The 16,506-nt window shown below is 27.5% G+C and overlaps 1 protein-coding gene across 1 annotated transcript in view; it reads left to right on the top strand.

Moving 5' to 3' along the window:
• LOC129976590 (uncharacterized) overlaps nt 1-13,745 on the top strand; it is a 466,684-nt gene extending 452,939 nt beyond the window's left edge. Inside the window, exons 2-3 of the mRNA XM_056090231.1 lie at nt 7,112-7,198; nt 11,491-13,745. Of these exons, the coding sequence (XP_055946206.1) occupies nt 7,126-7,198; nt 11,491-12,140 (723 nt within the window). The 5' untranslated portion in view covers nt 7,112-7,125 and the 3' untranslated portion in view covers nt 12,141-13,745. The remainder of the gene's footprint in view (nt 1-7,111; nt 7,199-11,490) is intronic.
• The last annotated feature ends 2,761 nt before the right edge of the window (nt 13,746-16,506 follow it).

Genomic DNA, 16,506 nt, shown 5'->3' with positions numbered 1-16,506 from the left:
ACCTTTATCAATATAGCTATGTAGAATTGTGGAAAGAGCGTACAGTTTAATTCCTCTTGGATGACAATCGAAATATATTTGGCTACAAAGACGATATCTTTCTGAATCTGTTTAAATATTTAGATAACTTGTTCTATTATCTGACTTTGAAACCTAGAAAAAATATGCTGTGTTTTATATGTGCAGTTAAAAATTGTTTATTACAAATATTTAAATTTCCTGGAATATCAAAATATTTGCATAGAATTTTAATATAATATGTCATTGGTGTAGTGTCACATTCTTCATGAATTTTTTTATAATTTGGTTCAAAGTTTTGCATATTGCAAAAAAGAAATTTAAATTAATCGCTTTGATTTTTCCGAACATATTATCGTTTATTACAGGTAAGAATTGCACACAATAGATAAACTGTCTAATGAAAGTGACGCATCATTATAAACCTATCATGAAATGAATTGAGTTCAAATAATATTCTTGTTCCCTAATTGTTAATCAGTCCTCTAAATATGCTCATGATCCAATCTATATTGCAATCTATGTGATCGATATTCGAGGGCACATTGATTGCAATATAGATTGGATAGATTGCAATATAGATAGGATTTTTAGAGAAATCTGATAAAAATAGGCTTATCCAAAATTATTGAGATACTTTGGCATCCAGATACTTTTCATCATAAACCCCATAAAACCATCATAAGTTATTTCATTCATATTAAGTACTATTTAACTCTATTTAGTAAAAATATCTTCAACTCAACAGCGGTACAGTCAGCTGGTGGTATTGAATATAGAGCAATACTTCCATTACAGCTCTTTCAAAATTACAAAAGGCGGACATAAACTCAAACGCACCAGACAAATTCTTTTGAGAGACTATGTTGTCCTATTAAGTAAATGAGAATTTTATGAGAATCATGTAAATACAAATCTCAAATGCAGACTTCTCACAAGTTTATCGTTTTTGAAAACATTTCAAAATGTTTATTTCATAAAATCCAAATATGTTGTACTTCGAAACTCACCACACCATTTGTGGTGTAATTGTTGTAATAAGTAATTGCTGTTTAAACAAAATTCACCCTGGTTCATGCAACAAAATTCACAGTGGTTTATGTAAATTCGATTTTATTGCATACATATTTCTTTCCTAACATCTGTTCTACAAAATGTAATCTATATCCAAAACCAGACGTAAAAATGTAAATACACGACTGTCATCAGTAAAAGAGCATTTGAAATAGAAAATAAGATGTCAGTTGACAAATATGTACTTACATTTACTCCCAGCATCCGATCACATTTCCTTATTTCATGACAATTTTCTAGCAATTTCACGAAAATGTCTTTGAAATGTGCTTCAGATTTCTTCTGAAGAATTCCTATCCTCAGTCATTGCAAGTTTCGAGAAAAAGTGAGTAAATGTATGAATTCCCCTTTTATTTTGATTTCTTGTATAGTAAATATAATCTAGGGGTAGTGGTCCCTTCGAAACTTTCTCATACGCTTTCTAATAAATATACCTGTGTGTTATTACCTTACGCCATTGGTAAAATATTGTTACGAAAGAGCCTATTAGAATCCAATATTTGGGGGTTAATTACTAATATGGGGTTGATACGAATGTACCAGAGAACAGAGTATGTATTTTGGATTACTCTTTTACAACCGATTGAATACAAAATTTGAAACAAAATTACAATTATAGTCATAAAATCACTAAAAAATTTCATATATTTGTCACTGCGTTTTCTAATGTATAAATTGATAAATGATCATTCATACTGTGTTAATTTATAGAGGGACAGACATTCTTTTTTTAGAGGATTTTGTTTAAAACTTGATAGAAATTTAAAAATTTGGTGTAGTTTTGTTTAAAACTTGATAGAGATTTAAAAATTTGGTGTAGTTTTGTTTAAAATTTGATAGAAATTTAAAAATTTGGTGTAGAGATCAAATAAAAAAATTTTCATTCGCCTCACTCAAAATATTTCTAAATTATAGTGTTCACAAACGGACAAATATAACTCCAAAGAAGTGTGTTTCAAACTCAAGGAGGTTTGAAATGTGGAAATCCATCAAAATCTTGAGTTCGATTACTTATTAATGTTTATATATTTCATATACAAGAAATTGAAAATAAAAGTACTATAATATGAAAAAAAAATCATACATTTGACTAACTCTCGGCATTTTAAACTTCTCTGATTCGAAAAAACATATTTTTAGAAATTTGTGTCTGGGAATAGAATAGCTTAAAAGTACTTTCTGCAAACCGGATGAAATCGGACATATTATCTATACGCCAAGTTTGGAGATTTCTATCAGATATTGAAAAAAAATCAATCAAAAGACAGTTTATATGGATGTCTTACTGAGAGTAAGTAAATACTATAGCTGCAAAAATAAAAATAAAACTAATAAAATAAATTTTGTTTCACAGATTTGTTGAGGCATAAATCGTAAATATTTTATTTAAAAGTAGCTAACGATTATTTTAATAATTATAAATTTTATTTTGTAAATAGTTGTAAAATTTAGATTGGCAACAGTGATACTTTTGGAACTTGTTGTTTAAAAACGATGCTAGAATGTTGAATGAAAATAAGTTGATGTAAATTTGATAATATTATCTGTATGTAATATTTAGTTTTATAGTACGTTTGTCTGCATTTTATTTTTTGTTGATGCACGAACACAACAGATTTAACTTTGTTAAAGTGATATCTTATATAACGGCTGGGGATTCAGCCGTTTGATATTAGAGCACTGCAGTGGAAATGATGACAAATAAAAAGTCTCCAAAGATTGGGTCCGACAAAAGGAAAGGTTTAATTTAAACACAATCTATTAAGAGGAAATAAAATTAAACACATGATGAACTATTTAGACATAATGGGAAAAACATATAACTACACAGGCGGTCATTACAGGACCAGAACCGAACATTACAAACATAATGACACGTATTTATATCATGTCTTAATTCTTATATTTGCATATTAGCTACGGTTATCGGGTTAAATAAATGCCAGATAAGATACCGATTAAATAGTTATATGTTTAATGTCAAGTGAAGTGATTTACTCATACTAATGACGCACAATAGCAGATTCAAAATGCATTGCATCATTTTATAATAAAGTACGGGAGATAAAAGCATTTGGAATTTAGAACCTTAATGTCGAAATTTCCTAACAAACTTCTAAAGAGATCTTTAATTAACTTTGAAAAAACTCTGCCAACTCAATGAATCATCTTTTGTATTGCATAATCAGATATATGTAAATTCCACTACTGAAAAATGCATAGACATTGATAAAAGGAATTTAGTCTTGTCATAAAATTGTAGTTCTGTTTCGAATTTTATTTCCAGTCAGTTTAAAAGAAGATATCCAAAACAAATATTCAGTTTTCTTTACTATATTACAAAACATAAATCTTTATTTTAGTCATGCTATGTGAGGATCATAGGGGGGTGGGGTGCTCAGCTTATGCTTTTTGCACTAACCCGCCTTTGATTTCTTTCTAATAACGGGGTAAAATGATCTCAAAACATTATCATTAACAAATATATTTTTGTATGCCAATTGAGAACATAAAATGCTCAATGTATTATTACCTTTCATTGGCGAATAATAGTTGCGAAAAAGCCAATAAGCATATCTTGTACGAATTATCACAGGAATGAGGTTAATACACAAATAATAGAGAGCCAAATGTGTATTTTAAACATCGATTGAAATTAAAATTGGATACAAAACTATAAAAATAATCAAAATCGCATATCAAACTTATATATTTCAATAAATTCATTTTTTAGTTATCGTGTTTAAACGTTTTGTACAAATCAAGATTTAAGTCAATTTTTTTAAGTCAAATTTGATCAGTACCTAACTTTTATATGTTAAATCTGTCTATCAAACTTTTTCCAAACTCTACTTCTCTTCGTTTTGTAGTTGTATTCTGACTTATAATGGAACAAAGGACAGATAGACACCCTTTGAACAGATTTCATTCAAAACTTGATACCAATTCTTTAAATTTAATGTAACGACTATGCATCAGATTTCATCTATCCATATAAAATAGCTTTTCAGTTTTCGGGTTCACAAACAGACATTATTCCAAAAATTAGTTTTTCGATCTCAGGAAGGTATGAAACATGCAAATTCGTTAAAGTTTTTAAAACTTAGCTTCTTAAAATTTCGTTTCATTAAGCAAATTCGTTAAATTTTTTCACGATTAATACTTCTATCTTGATTAAAGCAATATTCGCCCGCTCAAATTGCATCTTTCTGAAAATAGTTTGATTTTACTTATGGTAGGATCAAATTGTAAGAAGCTGATTTTAGAATTTACTATGTGGCTATTCTATCAATAGGTGTAATCCGTGAATATTGTACGGAGCCAGTAATCACATTGTAATGTTCTCTAAACTGCCGTATTGTTTGGAATTTTGAGTTCTGTACTGACTAATCAAGCATTAGCGTGAGAGTAACTTAAGCCAAAATGTCAGTTCCAGCATTAGATGTATAACAACTTCCTGGAAGAGTAAGCAATCTGTAGTTTACAATCATAAAACCGTTCTGTAAACATCCTAAAAAGATGCCGCGAATTCTGAAAGCAATTCTATTCTTATACAACTAGTCTTGCATTACCATTACATATAGCATAAAATGTCAACAAATCCAAACGTTATTTTGCAATTGAAATGTATTCTTCTTTCTCTTCTTAATTATAAAAGTGTAAGCAAACAATTTTATTTTCTTTTTCGGCATTCCAATATTTCTCTGAGATATATTAAATATTCACTTCTCAAGTTTCTATTTCCTTCTTCATAAAAGTAGAAGTTGCAACTGTCTACCAATGAAAATGAACAACATTATGCGTTATTATCAAATTTCTTTGAAATTATGATAATCGGATAGTGTACTATTAAGCAAATATTTTCATATGACAGTTTTTCTGTTTTAGAATAATTTGAAATTATAAAATAAATGCTTTCATCTACGTTTGCGCTTACTTTTTCTAAATTTAAAAATAAACTTATCTGTGCAAAATTTGTAGCTAGAAGCGTGTATGTGTATGTATGAATGTAAAAAAAATATTTCATTTTACTTTTTTGTATACGTAGTATAGAGAAAATATAGTAATTGTCAAAAAAATTCGAACTCGAGATTTTGATGAATTTCCACCTTTTGTACCTCCCAGAGTTCTAAAAAAACATTTTTAGAAAATGTCCGTCTGCCTGTAACAAAGATAATTAAAAAATGCTTTGAGCCAGGCCATTACAATTCGGTATATGGTGTTTACATCAAATTTGAAAATTTCTGTCAAATTTTGTCTAAAATCTATTCAGAGGAAATCCAACTGTTCGGCTATTCGAATATAAGTTAACACGATAATTATTTTTGCTAATTTCGAGTCAAATCAATCTACGGGGCGATTGTCTGTCGGTCTATTCTTTCAGAAACATACATGCAAACACTGTAATTCAAAAATGAAATTACTTTAATATATTAAATTTAGTATGACATTTTGTTACTATAAGTGCAATTATGTGTCACACTTCATTTCAATCGGTTGAGTAAAAAATGTCTAAAGCACAAATTCGATTTATGGATATTATTAAAACATGGCAGGGATTAATCACCCATAAGTCGCCAAGAATGGCACGATAAATTCAATAAAAATGCTGAATTCGCGCCAAAAGTTAATATTTCTTAACTATGTCTTGTAAGGCATTCTCTGACAGGGCAAATATATTAGAGATTATACTAGAAGAAAGTTTAGGGGAAACCATACTCCCTGGTGCCACTAGGGGGCAGATCATAAATTTAACTTTCGTAATTATTTTTACCCTTTACAGATTCCAAATTATTTTTATAAAACTGATCACTTCATTAATGAATTTTTGCAATTGGAAATATAAACCTAAGTGCAATATATAGAAAAATAAAAGCTTATTCCATTTCTTGAGAACATCCTCTCTCTGTACATAAAGCGGCAAGCTCTCTTCTTCACCGAGAACTTCCACATAGCGATGCAAAGACATTTTTTGCACGCCATGTCAGCATGTTGTCCCAACGATCTTGGGATCAGCAGATTTCCAATAAGCTATATTCTATCCAACCAATGATTAGCTTATGGCCTACCATTCCTGTGCGTGGGCTTGATGTAAAATTAATTCGGCCCCTCATCGGTCATACCCGCTTCAGTCACAAACACCTTTTATTTGGTGAACCACGTCCAACATGTACGACATGCTAGACAGTCTTAAGTGTATGTCATGTTTTAATCGATTGCCCTGCTTTTAATCATCATCGGTTACGGTTTTTTAATGCAGTTTCTATAGACATGCATGATCTACTAGGTGAGAAACCTCACTAATATTTTTAAATTTCTACAGACCATTGGTTTGTTGCATTTGATTTAAGTTTTGTACAGTTTGTAATCTTTATTTCGAGTGTCGGTAATTAATGAAATTCTACTTTTTTCATGAATGTTTATTAAATACCTTTTTAATGCATCGGCTTGTGATTAGAATTTTTAATCTTGTCTAGTTTTTAATCGGAATAACTTTCTTTACTATCTTTGCAATGCTTCTTACCATTTGATTGGCGCAGCAGGACCAAAATTGGTTTTTGCGCCATAAAACCTCAAACACTCACTCACTCTCTGTACATTTATGCATTTTTATTTCAATTCACTAATGTGTAAGAGAAGCATTTACATTCTTTATGTCCCCGAACTCCCATAAATCAGCTGGCTGCTTAAATATTTATTACCCTAAAAGTTCTAAAATGTTCAATTATTTACTATAGTCTCAACTATCATTAAACGAAAAGGTCCTACTTAACAATACGTTATCGTTTATGTATCAATAAATTCGTTTACTAAAGGGAATTCTCTGCTACCTTTTCAAAATTTTCTAAATAAAGAAATCATAATTTCAAAACAATAATGTTCTTGGATTGTTCTAGAACATTTTGTAAATCGTTATTTACTTCCGGGTATTTTATTTAAATAGCTGCCATTGGCATCTTTTAAATATCGCCAAACAAAAAAGAAAAAGATGAAAACTTCTCAGAATAGTTTGGACCTAGATTTCTAACTAAAATGGTACAATTAGCATCAATGCTCTTTGTATGGATCACCGTTGGAGCTTTACAAGCTACGCTGGGTTCCAAATGTATGGTTTAAATTATTTGAGTAATTATTTCTTTATTAGCATAAATATTTTATGTTCAGATGTATCATATTGATTTCTCAAATTATGAAATTTTTATTGGTTATATTAATAATATAAGCTATTAAAATATACATACTATACTTTAAAAATATATGCTATAAAATTTTCGATCAAAATGCCATTTAGCTACTGATATTACTTGTGCAATTTAATAGCACAAGACTGTTTTTAAAAGAAATGTCAATATCATTTTAGACATCTATAATTCATACAATTATAATTAAGAACAATTGGTTGAAGAATAATAAATATTCTTTAATTTTGAACATTTTATCTACATAAAAATAATTTCTATAGTTTAATGTCCAAGTTTCTATAATTTAATATTGTATAGTTTAATGTTGTCTTTAAAACAAAATGCTGTAGAATTTTGCAACAAAAAGCCAATAACTATTTATATAAATTGCTCGATATAATGTTGTGGATCTGCCTTTTAATGAAATTTAAGTAACATTTTCGAAGTTTATAATTTTTGAAAATATTAATATCCTTCGATTTTGAAAACTCTTATTCCTTATTCAATAAAAATCTTTTTAAATTATTTTAAGAGGGAGTGCTTTAAAACAATACAAGTTAGGGTAATTTGTAAAGAACGATATAGAATTTTTCCCTTTTTTTTGCAGATAGCCATTGTCTTTGATTTGAAAAATTAAATTTGATTATGACATTAGAAACGATCCTATAATTTATGTAATTTAGTGAACTTTGATTCCAAAATTCTATGACATTAAAGTAATCATAATTTGTCTTATATGGCAGGAGAATAAATTCTTATTCATTTGCTTAAAATTGTCTGTTATGGCCTTCATTTTTAAATCTTCTGACGAAATGAAAATAGACTGGCCTGCTTTTTAAAATAAATTGGAGAAAAGGAAGATAAATATCCGGGATTGTAAAAATGTTGTCTAATTTGAGTACACTTATTCCAGGATATTTGATAAAATTCAGGAAAAATTTAAATTGTATATACCGATACTCTTTTACGTCAATCAGTTTTGCTGGAATATGCCAAAAATTTCACGACAATTCAAAATTCAGTTCACAAATTTTGTCAGATTATAACAACTTGATTTAAAATTTTTTAAAAAGTAATATGTTTTTATTTTAACAAATTATTCTTAATTTTTTTATTTTAATTTTAATGCTTTTACATTTGTTCAAACGTTTATGCCATCATTTTGAAAATTGATTTATTTAAAACAAAACTTATGCTTAAAATATTTTATTTGTGATTATTTGCTTCATTCGTATCGTCTGTATTTGTTTGAAGTTTCAAACAATACAAAGTTTGAAGTTTGTGTTTGGATTTTCGTAACATAAATTCACTTAAAATGTTTTTTAGATAATTTTAAATATAATTTAAATCTAATTTTAGCAACAAACAGCGAGAATATTTTCTACAGCAGTTTATAAAATATCAACTGCTTCCAGAATTAAATATTGGGATCTCTTAATTTTATGATGAAAATATCATACACATTATTCATAATATTTTTTAGATTATCGTATGGATTAATTTGAGATTATTATGTACATTGAATCTTCTTACTTAAAAAAATCGTTTGAATTCTCTAAATAATTATTTGAAATTGAATTTTTTTTTATAAATCACGTATTTACTCTTCATTTCATACTTTTCTTGTCTTATATTCTCGACAATATTTTTAGAGTAAAAACACAGCACGTATTTAAAAAAAGAATTCAAAAATTATTATTATTTTTAACATAGAAAATTATCAAGGATAGAAAAATGTTAAAAAGATTCTATAAGCAATTTAGTTACCTAATTTTGCACGACTCTTGAAATTTTATATTACTTAAACTCGCTGAAAATGTCCTAAAAATGAAAATTCACTACACAAAATAAAACAATTCTGCAAAAGATAAGAAACAAGATTAGATTTTTTATTCAACTCCAATATAATCCCTCCTTCCTTTCTAATTTAGTTATTTATTTATTTTCAAACTAAATGTGTCTATTAATATTAATTCGATAATTTCTAATTTTTGTGCTTTCCATTCATTTAGAACTAATAAATTGTATTATCTATTTAATGTCGCATTTTAACTTTTCTTCCTATTTATAATTTGAAGAGGAATTTCTATTTCCCAGCTGGCAACATTTTGGTTTCAGATTCAACAGATTGAAAAATAAATCGTTTGGAACTCTGTATTATTTGTTAAAAATATTGTTATTATAGTCTTCATGTTTTTTCATATTTCGTCCATAAATGAAGAGCAGTTATTGTTAATTACATTAAAAATTAAATGTTTTTATGCTTCTTGCACATTAATTTTTATAAATGCACTAAAAAAATACGCGGTTTCCAATTATTTTTAACAAGTTTCCCTAAAACAAGTTAAATGTGTCTGAATAGATTGAAAGTTAACAAAAGCATTTTAAATATTATTTTCATTGCCTTTTATGGTAAAAAAAGAGGATAGATCATTCCTTTTCAATATAAAATATTACTACTTTTAATTTCTTTTGTATATGTTGTATATTATTAAAACTAGTATATACCTTCAGTTATATCTTATATAGATTAAAATATCCCACTTTAAAAAGTTTTTAAATCTAGAAATTACTTTCTTTTTATCATAAAATAATTCGAATCTTCCACTAAAAAACTTTTTTTTATCTTGTAGTATATATTAAATAAAACATCAATTTATGAGCTTCTGAAAGATAGAGGATACATCATTCGCTTTCTATTTAAAATATTACTACTTTTAATTTCTTTTGTATGTGTTGTATATTTTTATAACTAGTATACATTCAATTATATCTAATATAGATTAAAATATTCCACTTTAAAAAGTTTTTAAGTCTAAAAAGTTGCTTTTCTTATTATAAAATAATTCAAACCTTCCACTAAAAAACAATTTTTTTTAATCTTGTCGTATATCTTAAATAAAACATCAATTTGTCAGCTTCTGAAAGATGGCGTTACACAATATAATTGAATATAGTTATTGGAAGAATTGATTTGTATATAAACTAAAACATTTTTGACAGTTTCTGTGCAAAAAAAAAAAGTTAATTTACAAGTTCAAGCATGCCATGCATATTGTAGATTCCAATTTCTGACTTAAAACGTTTTGAAAAGATAATATTATTTTTCATTAAATGTTTTTTTGTTTTGTTTTATTTTAACGTGATAATAGTATAAATAATTCTCATCAAATATTATAGCAAAATAAAGAAAAAAAAATTAAGTAATTTTTTTGATTTTTTACGGAAGACTTGATCAATGCAGATGGATAGCATTTAAATTATGATACTCTTTATACTGTGCTTACAAAAAAATAATTTACTAAATTGTAGTTATTAGTGCATAAAGCCTTTTGAATCAACTTCATCGCGTACTCTTTCAAATATATATTGTTAGTTTTACGCAGAAGTGTTTAAAAATTATTTTCATAATATCCGTTTTTGTTACCTTCATATATTTGCCTAAAAGTAACACTTCATTTTTGGGCTTACAGTCTACATCTTCTCTGCATTCGATTAAAAAAATCAAAAGGCAGCGTCTTATTGTCAAAAGTCATCGTCTTTGAAGTCATCATCTCTATTCTCATATCTTCGCACGTCTTTAAGAGGATATTCTCCTCAAACTCTTAGAATTCCATAATTTAAAAATTATTTTGATAACTTTTATCGCTAAAAATTATGTCATTATTATTTCACACTATAGTATTCTTTTTCCATTATTTGTTGTTTACAGTTTTAAATATATTATGTGTTCATGTTTTTTTTTTTTTTTTTTTTTTTTTTAATATTTGTGGAGTCTGCATTCATTTTGTATTGATTATTTAAACTTCCTTTTACTTTGAGTATATTCTTTCTGAGTTTATAGTAAGCCTTATTTGAGTTATTTTCTCATTATTGTTTTTCATTATACATCTGATCTTCATATTCACATTTTATTTTTCTTATATTTTATTTATATATTTATTTATTTATTATTTATATATATTTTTTATTTTTATATTTTATTTTTTATATATTATATTTATTTATTTATTTATATTTTATATATATTTTAATCTTCATATTTATATTTATCTTTTTCACCTCACTTTTTCCGCTTCTTTTCGATTCAACTGTTTAAGGAACTAATTTATTCCATGCATAAAAGTACAAAGCTTTAAATTGCGCTACTTGCTATATTGAGCACTTTAATTATATTGCATACTAAAATATAATGTTGCTTTTTCTTTTCTTCTAGTTTACGATGATTCAATTCCTGAACTCGGATCTCCATGCTTTCCTGGAACTCCATGCATATCTCCTTGGCAGGTATTCCATCCACCGGAATCCCAGCTTAAATACTCAACACGTCCTCCAAAAGTTATTTTCAAAAAATCTACATCAACGGACCTTTGTATCAATAATTTCGTTTCCACTTTCCAAGAAGAAGTAAAGTCTTCTAAAATCCTGTCTGATTTCTTTGATTCTTTCGATGATGTCCCTGCCATGGAATTTGGCAACAGATTATACCCAGAAATCATAGATAGTTTAACACAAGTTAAGACTCCAAATCCTGAATTTGTCGCCCAACAAGCAATTGAAGCAGTTGTAGAAAACTACGACAAGCTGTCTTCCGATATAGTGATTCAAATATACGCCAACACGGTCGCCAAATACTTATTTACGCAAGGAGTTCTCACTCCTCAAAATTATGTCCAGTTAGCCAAAAATTTTGCCAAGATGATAGAAGAAGCAGCCGTCGGCAATGATTCGCCGTATGCAGCCCATGACGAAGGATTCGTGCGTTTCTTAGACTCTTTTGGCTTGTTTACTCCAGACAAAGCTCTTCTTGTCGCAGTTCAGTATGGAAATGAATGGGAAATGGCAGCCAAACCAAAGCGTGGATGAGATAATAGCTTGCATACCTGAAGATCACTTAATCATTGCGTTCAATAAACATTATCATTAAACAAAATATTCTCTAGTGTATCTAAATCTTCACAGCTTATGGACTCAGACACATATATTAGAAATAAAAGGAATCAATATTCAGTGCCAAAATAAATTATAATAGATGTTACATATAGAATAAAATATTCATAATAATGTTTAATTTAATTTAGAGACAAAATTGTTATCGTTTTCAATTTTTCTATAAATTGCAGATGTTTCGTTTATTTAACGTATAATTTATGTAACTGAAGCAAATTGAATTTAATAGCAGTTTCAAAAATTTACAACCTTATTTACATTCAATTCATTTTTGAACTCTTTTTCTGATCGCATAAATTTAATTGCTTTATCAAACAGCAAGAAACGTCACAGGTTTCCCAAAATTGAAATTGAAAAAAAAGGTCATAATTACTTACGACTTTAAAAATACACGTTGAAACGATGTGAAACTGGACAATATGATTTAATACAGCTTGTCCCACAAGGTATGCAGTGTCATAAGTGACGTGTTCTATCCGAATGTTTACAGATTCGGATAGAGCACGTCAAGACGAGTATTTTAATATACAACATATGAGGTTTCCGAATATAGCGTCATAGTCTAATTTACATGAAGAACGTTAATTACGAATCCAATACTTTCTATTCCGAATTACGATGCATACAATGACTGCGCAACGTGGAAGCTTCCCTAGGTGACTATGCAAATTTCTGACAATCAGTGAAAAGAAAAGTACATCTGCAAGTTGATATGCACATTCCGGACGCGCATATATGACTATCAAACAGGTTTGATGAGACTCAGTTTCATTTTCTCGCTAAGAAATTATTTTTTACTGTACGTAATCGTTGTGGTTTTGAAATGAGCAAATATTAGAATGAGCATTGTGTTTTCATGGCGCTGACTTTTCATAATTGCAATTACCAGCAACTAAAGCGAAAAAATTCGGTAATTCATAACATTTTCACAATAGACTGATCCCATTATGAAAACAGGCAAAGGTACAGAGTGGCCATTTTGCTCCCTTGATCTGAACCCGTCTGACGTTTTTTTATGGGGGCATCTGAAAGACACAGTGTATCTCACACAGCCCTCAACATTGGACGAAATGAGAGCAGCAATTAAAACCGAGGTCAAGTAAATTGAAACAGATGTTTTGCAAAAAACAATTGAGAACTTCGCCATGTCATTTGTTCGAACTGCCAACATTTCGAAAATCTGTTGTATTGAAAGTTCTCAATGCATAACACAAGCTTCACGCCTTAATTAGACTATGACGCTATATTTGGAAACCCCACATGTTAAACATTAAATTACTCCTCTTGACACGTTCTATACGAATCTGTAAATATTAGAAGCTGCATACATTGTGGGATATCTAGTGTTTTTACTTGAGGAACTAATTCAAAAAAAACTTAAATTAAGTCTAATGTTAAACCAAAACTTAAGAGTCTAAATTTAAAAGAATTATCAAAAATAATTTCACTTAACTCAAAATTGTAAATGAATATAACTTGGGTAAAACACAGACCACAGAGTAAATAGGAAAACACATCTTATAAAATAGACACGAAAACACAACTTAAAAAATAGATAGAAATTAAGAACTACTAGCATTGAAAACATAACCGTAGATAAAAAGAACATTATAAAATAAAAATAAAAATATGCCAGATAAACAAAGAAAATTAATAAAAAAAGAAAAAGATTAATATTACATACTATTACTACTATTGCATACCATTTCTATTTAAATTAGATTCATTTAATCTTATTTGTTTACAGCAATGATTAACATAAAAACAACATTTGTATTATTTCGTATTAATGTTCTTTTTTTGAAAGTTTCATTTTAATCCACCTGAAAACTTTCAGAGAAAAAAAAATATTTATAGAGTACTTAAAATTAAAAATGAAATACAAGTAAACAATGTTCCATATTTGCTTTGATAATATTATACTTTCTTTGAAAAAGTCATCACTGATACCATGTAACAAAAAGTTTGAAAAATATATCGCGTATTTAAAAATTCTCTTACTTCGACTGATAATAAAATATTTATTCATAAAATGGCTAAAGAGGAAATTTCTTTTGTTTCAAAGTAACAAATAATTAGATGAGATTTTATATGAAAAAGAAGGATTTCTTTTGTTTTTCCAAATGTAATGGAAGCAATTCTTTTTCTGATTCAAATCTTCAAAATTTGTCAGAGAAAAACATGAGGAATTCAGAATGATTTCGAGTAAACATGCATTGTGAAATAAAAAAACTAGGATCAAAATTAAAAATAAATAAATAAGTATGCCTCTTATCAAGAGATGAAAATATTCCAAAAAGAATCACAAATATATATTTTGCTAATCTATTTATTTAAATCCAATTTCTCTTCTACGATTAAATAGGCTTCTGCAACTAAATTTAAATTCATTCTGGAAAGACATTTTTTTAAAATTCGATTACAATCCTAACCCATCTGGGCAGGTTTCGATCTTAATTAAATATAAGCTTCTAATTTCGAAAAGTTTTTTTTTAAATACGTGAAACAAAAAAATGTGGGGAAATGAAATACATTTTAATTTAAAATTAGTGGCTTAATTCTAAATACATAAGATATAAAAGTTTGTGTTAAAAATGAACGAAGGGATTTGAAGGAAAAATAATCCTTTAATACTGACTAATAGAGTTTTCTTTTAAATCCCTAATTAGGTGAAATTTGCCACGTGAAACAAATAGTATTTGTTATTTTCATTTATTTCTGTATTTTATTTCATCAGATTTTTATACACTTTCTCCTAAAAGATTTAGTGACTGAAACGAAAAAAATCAGTTTTAAAAACCAGAAATTTTAGGAAAACGGTGAAGAATATGTGTGAAGAAACGGAGATAGAGAAAGAAAATCTCTAAAACAAAGAAAATCTATTACCCAGTGACCTATTAGTACGAAACGATAATCTAACATGTTCCAAATTAATGGTAAAGATGCTAAAGAAAAGAAAAATTAGTAGAAGAAAAGTTATTTGTATTATTAACAGAAAATTATTATCGAAAGAACATTTGTGCGAAAAAAAATGGAAATAGAGAATAAAAATGTATTACACGGAACAAATCTATTAAACAGTGACCTATTAGTACAAAACCATAATTTTAACATTTTCCAGATTTTTGGTAAAAGCTCTTAAGAAAAGGAAAATTAGTAGAAGTAAAGCTAATAGCAGAAAATTATTAGCGAAAGAAGATTTATGTGAAGAAATGGAAATAGAGAATTAAAATGTATTACACAGAAAAAATCTATTACACAGTGACCTACTAGTACGAAATGATAATTTTAATATGTTCCAGATTAATGGGGAAGAAACTAAAGAAAAGAAAAATTAGTAGTAGTAAAGTAATGAGCATTATTAGTAGTAAACTATTAGCGATGGAAGACTTCTATGAAGAAATGGAAATGAAAGATAAAAATCTATTACACAGAGAAAATTTATTACACAGTGAACTATTTATACGAAAAGATAATTTTAACATATTTCCCAGATTAATGGAAAAAAAAGATAAAGGAAAGAAAAATTAGTAGCAGTAAAGTTATTAGCATTATTAGTTGTAAATTATTATTAATATTATTAGTAAATTATTACTACCATTAGTAGCAAATTATTAGTAAAAAACAAAAAGAGCTAGATGTATAATTTTATTATATTTCCCAAATTAATGAAATATTATTTAACTTTCATTTGGTTTTTAAAAACAATTATAATATTTAAGTATAAGTATAAAAATAAGTTTGAAAAATAACATAAAAAATATTGCAGAACTAAAAACTAACTGAACTGTGTTGTAATTTGATATGTTCTTCGATAATTTTCAATATATGATATTACTTAAATTTTTGGAAATCAAAAATTAACCTAAAATAATTAATAACATTTTAAAATTATCGTTATATTAAATGAAAGTTACATACCACAAATTTTGACGCTCACTTCTGCTTGAAATTTAATGCTTAGTAATTACTTCATTGAGACTGAATAATGACATCAAATGAATCAATAAAAGCCTGATAAAGTAGACACAGCGAATAATCTTTCAAAATTATTAAATGATGCTTCCCAAACATTCCATTGCTTATATGGGAAATTTAAAAAGAGTTAATGAATTCGATTTAAAAGAAAAACTGCATGTGGGAAAAAAATCGTCTTCAAGCGCAAATGAAAAATAATACTTGAAATTTTAAGATTTTGGAAGTATATGATCAATGCCAACGTGGTTTTATAAAAATTATTTTCACCCTTTCAATGACCAGCTGTTTGCTCACCATACAAGTG

This window comes from Argiope bruennichi, chromosome 7 (assembly GCF_947563725.1).
Source record: "Argiope bruennichi chromosome 7, qqArgBrue1.1, whole genome shotgun sequence".
Classification (NCBI taxonomy): Eukaryota; Metazoa; Arthropoda; class Arachnida; order Araneae; family Araneidae; genus Argiope; species Argiope bruennichi.
This window is presented reverse-complemented; position numbering and strand designations above follow the sequence as displayed.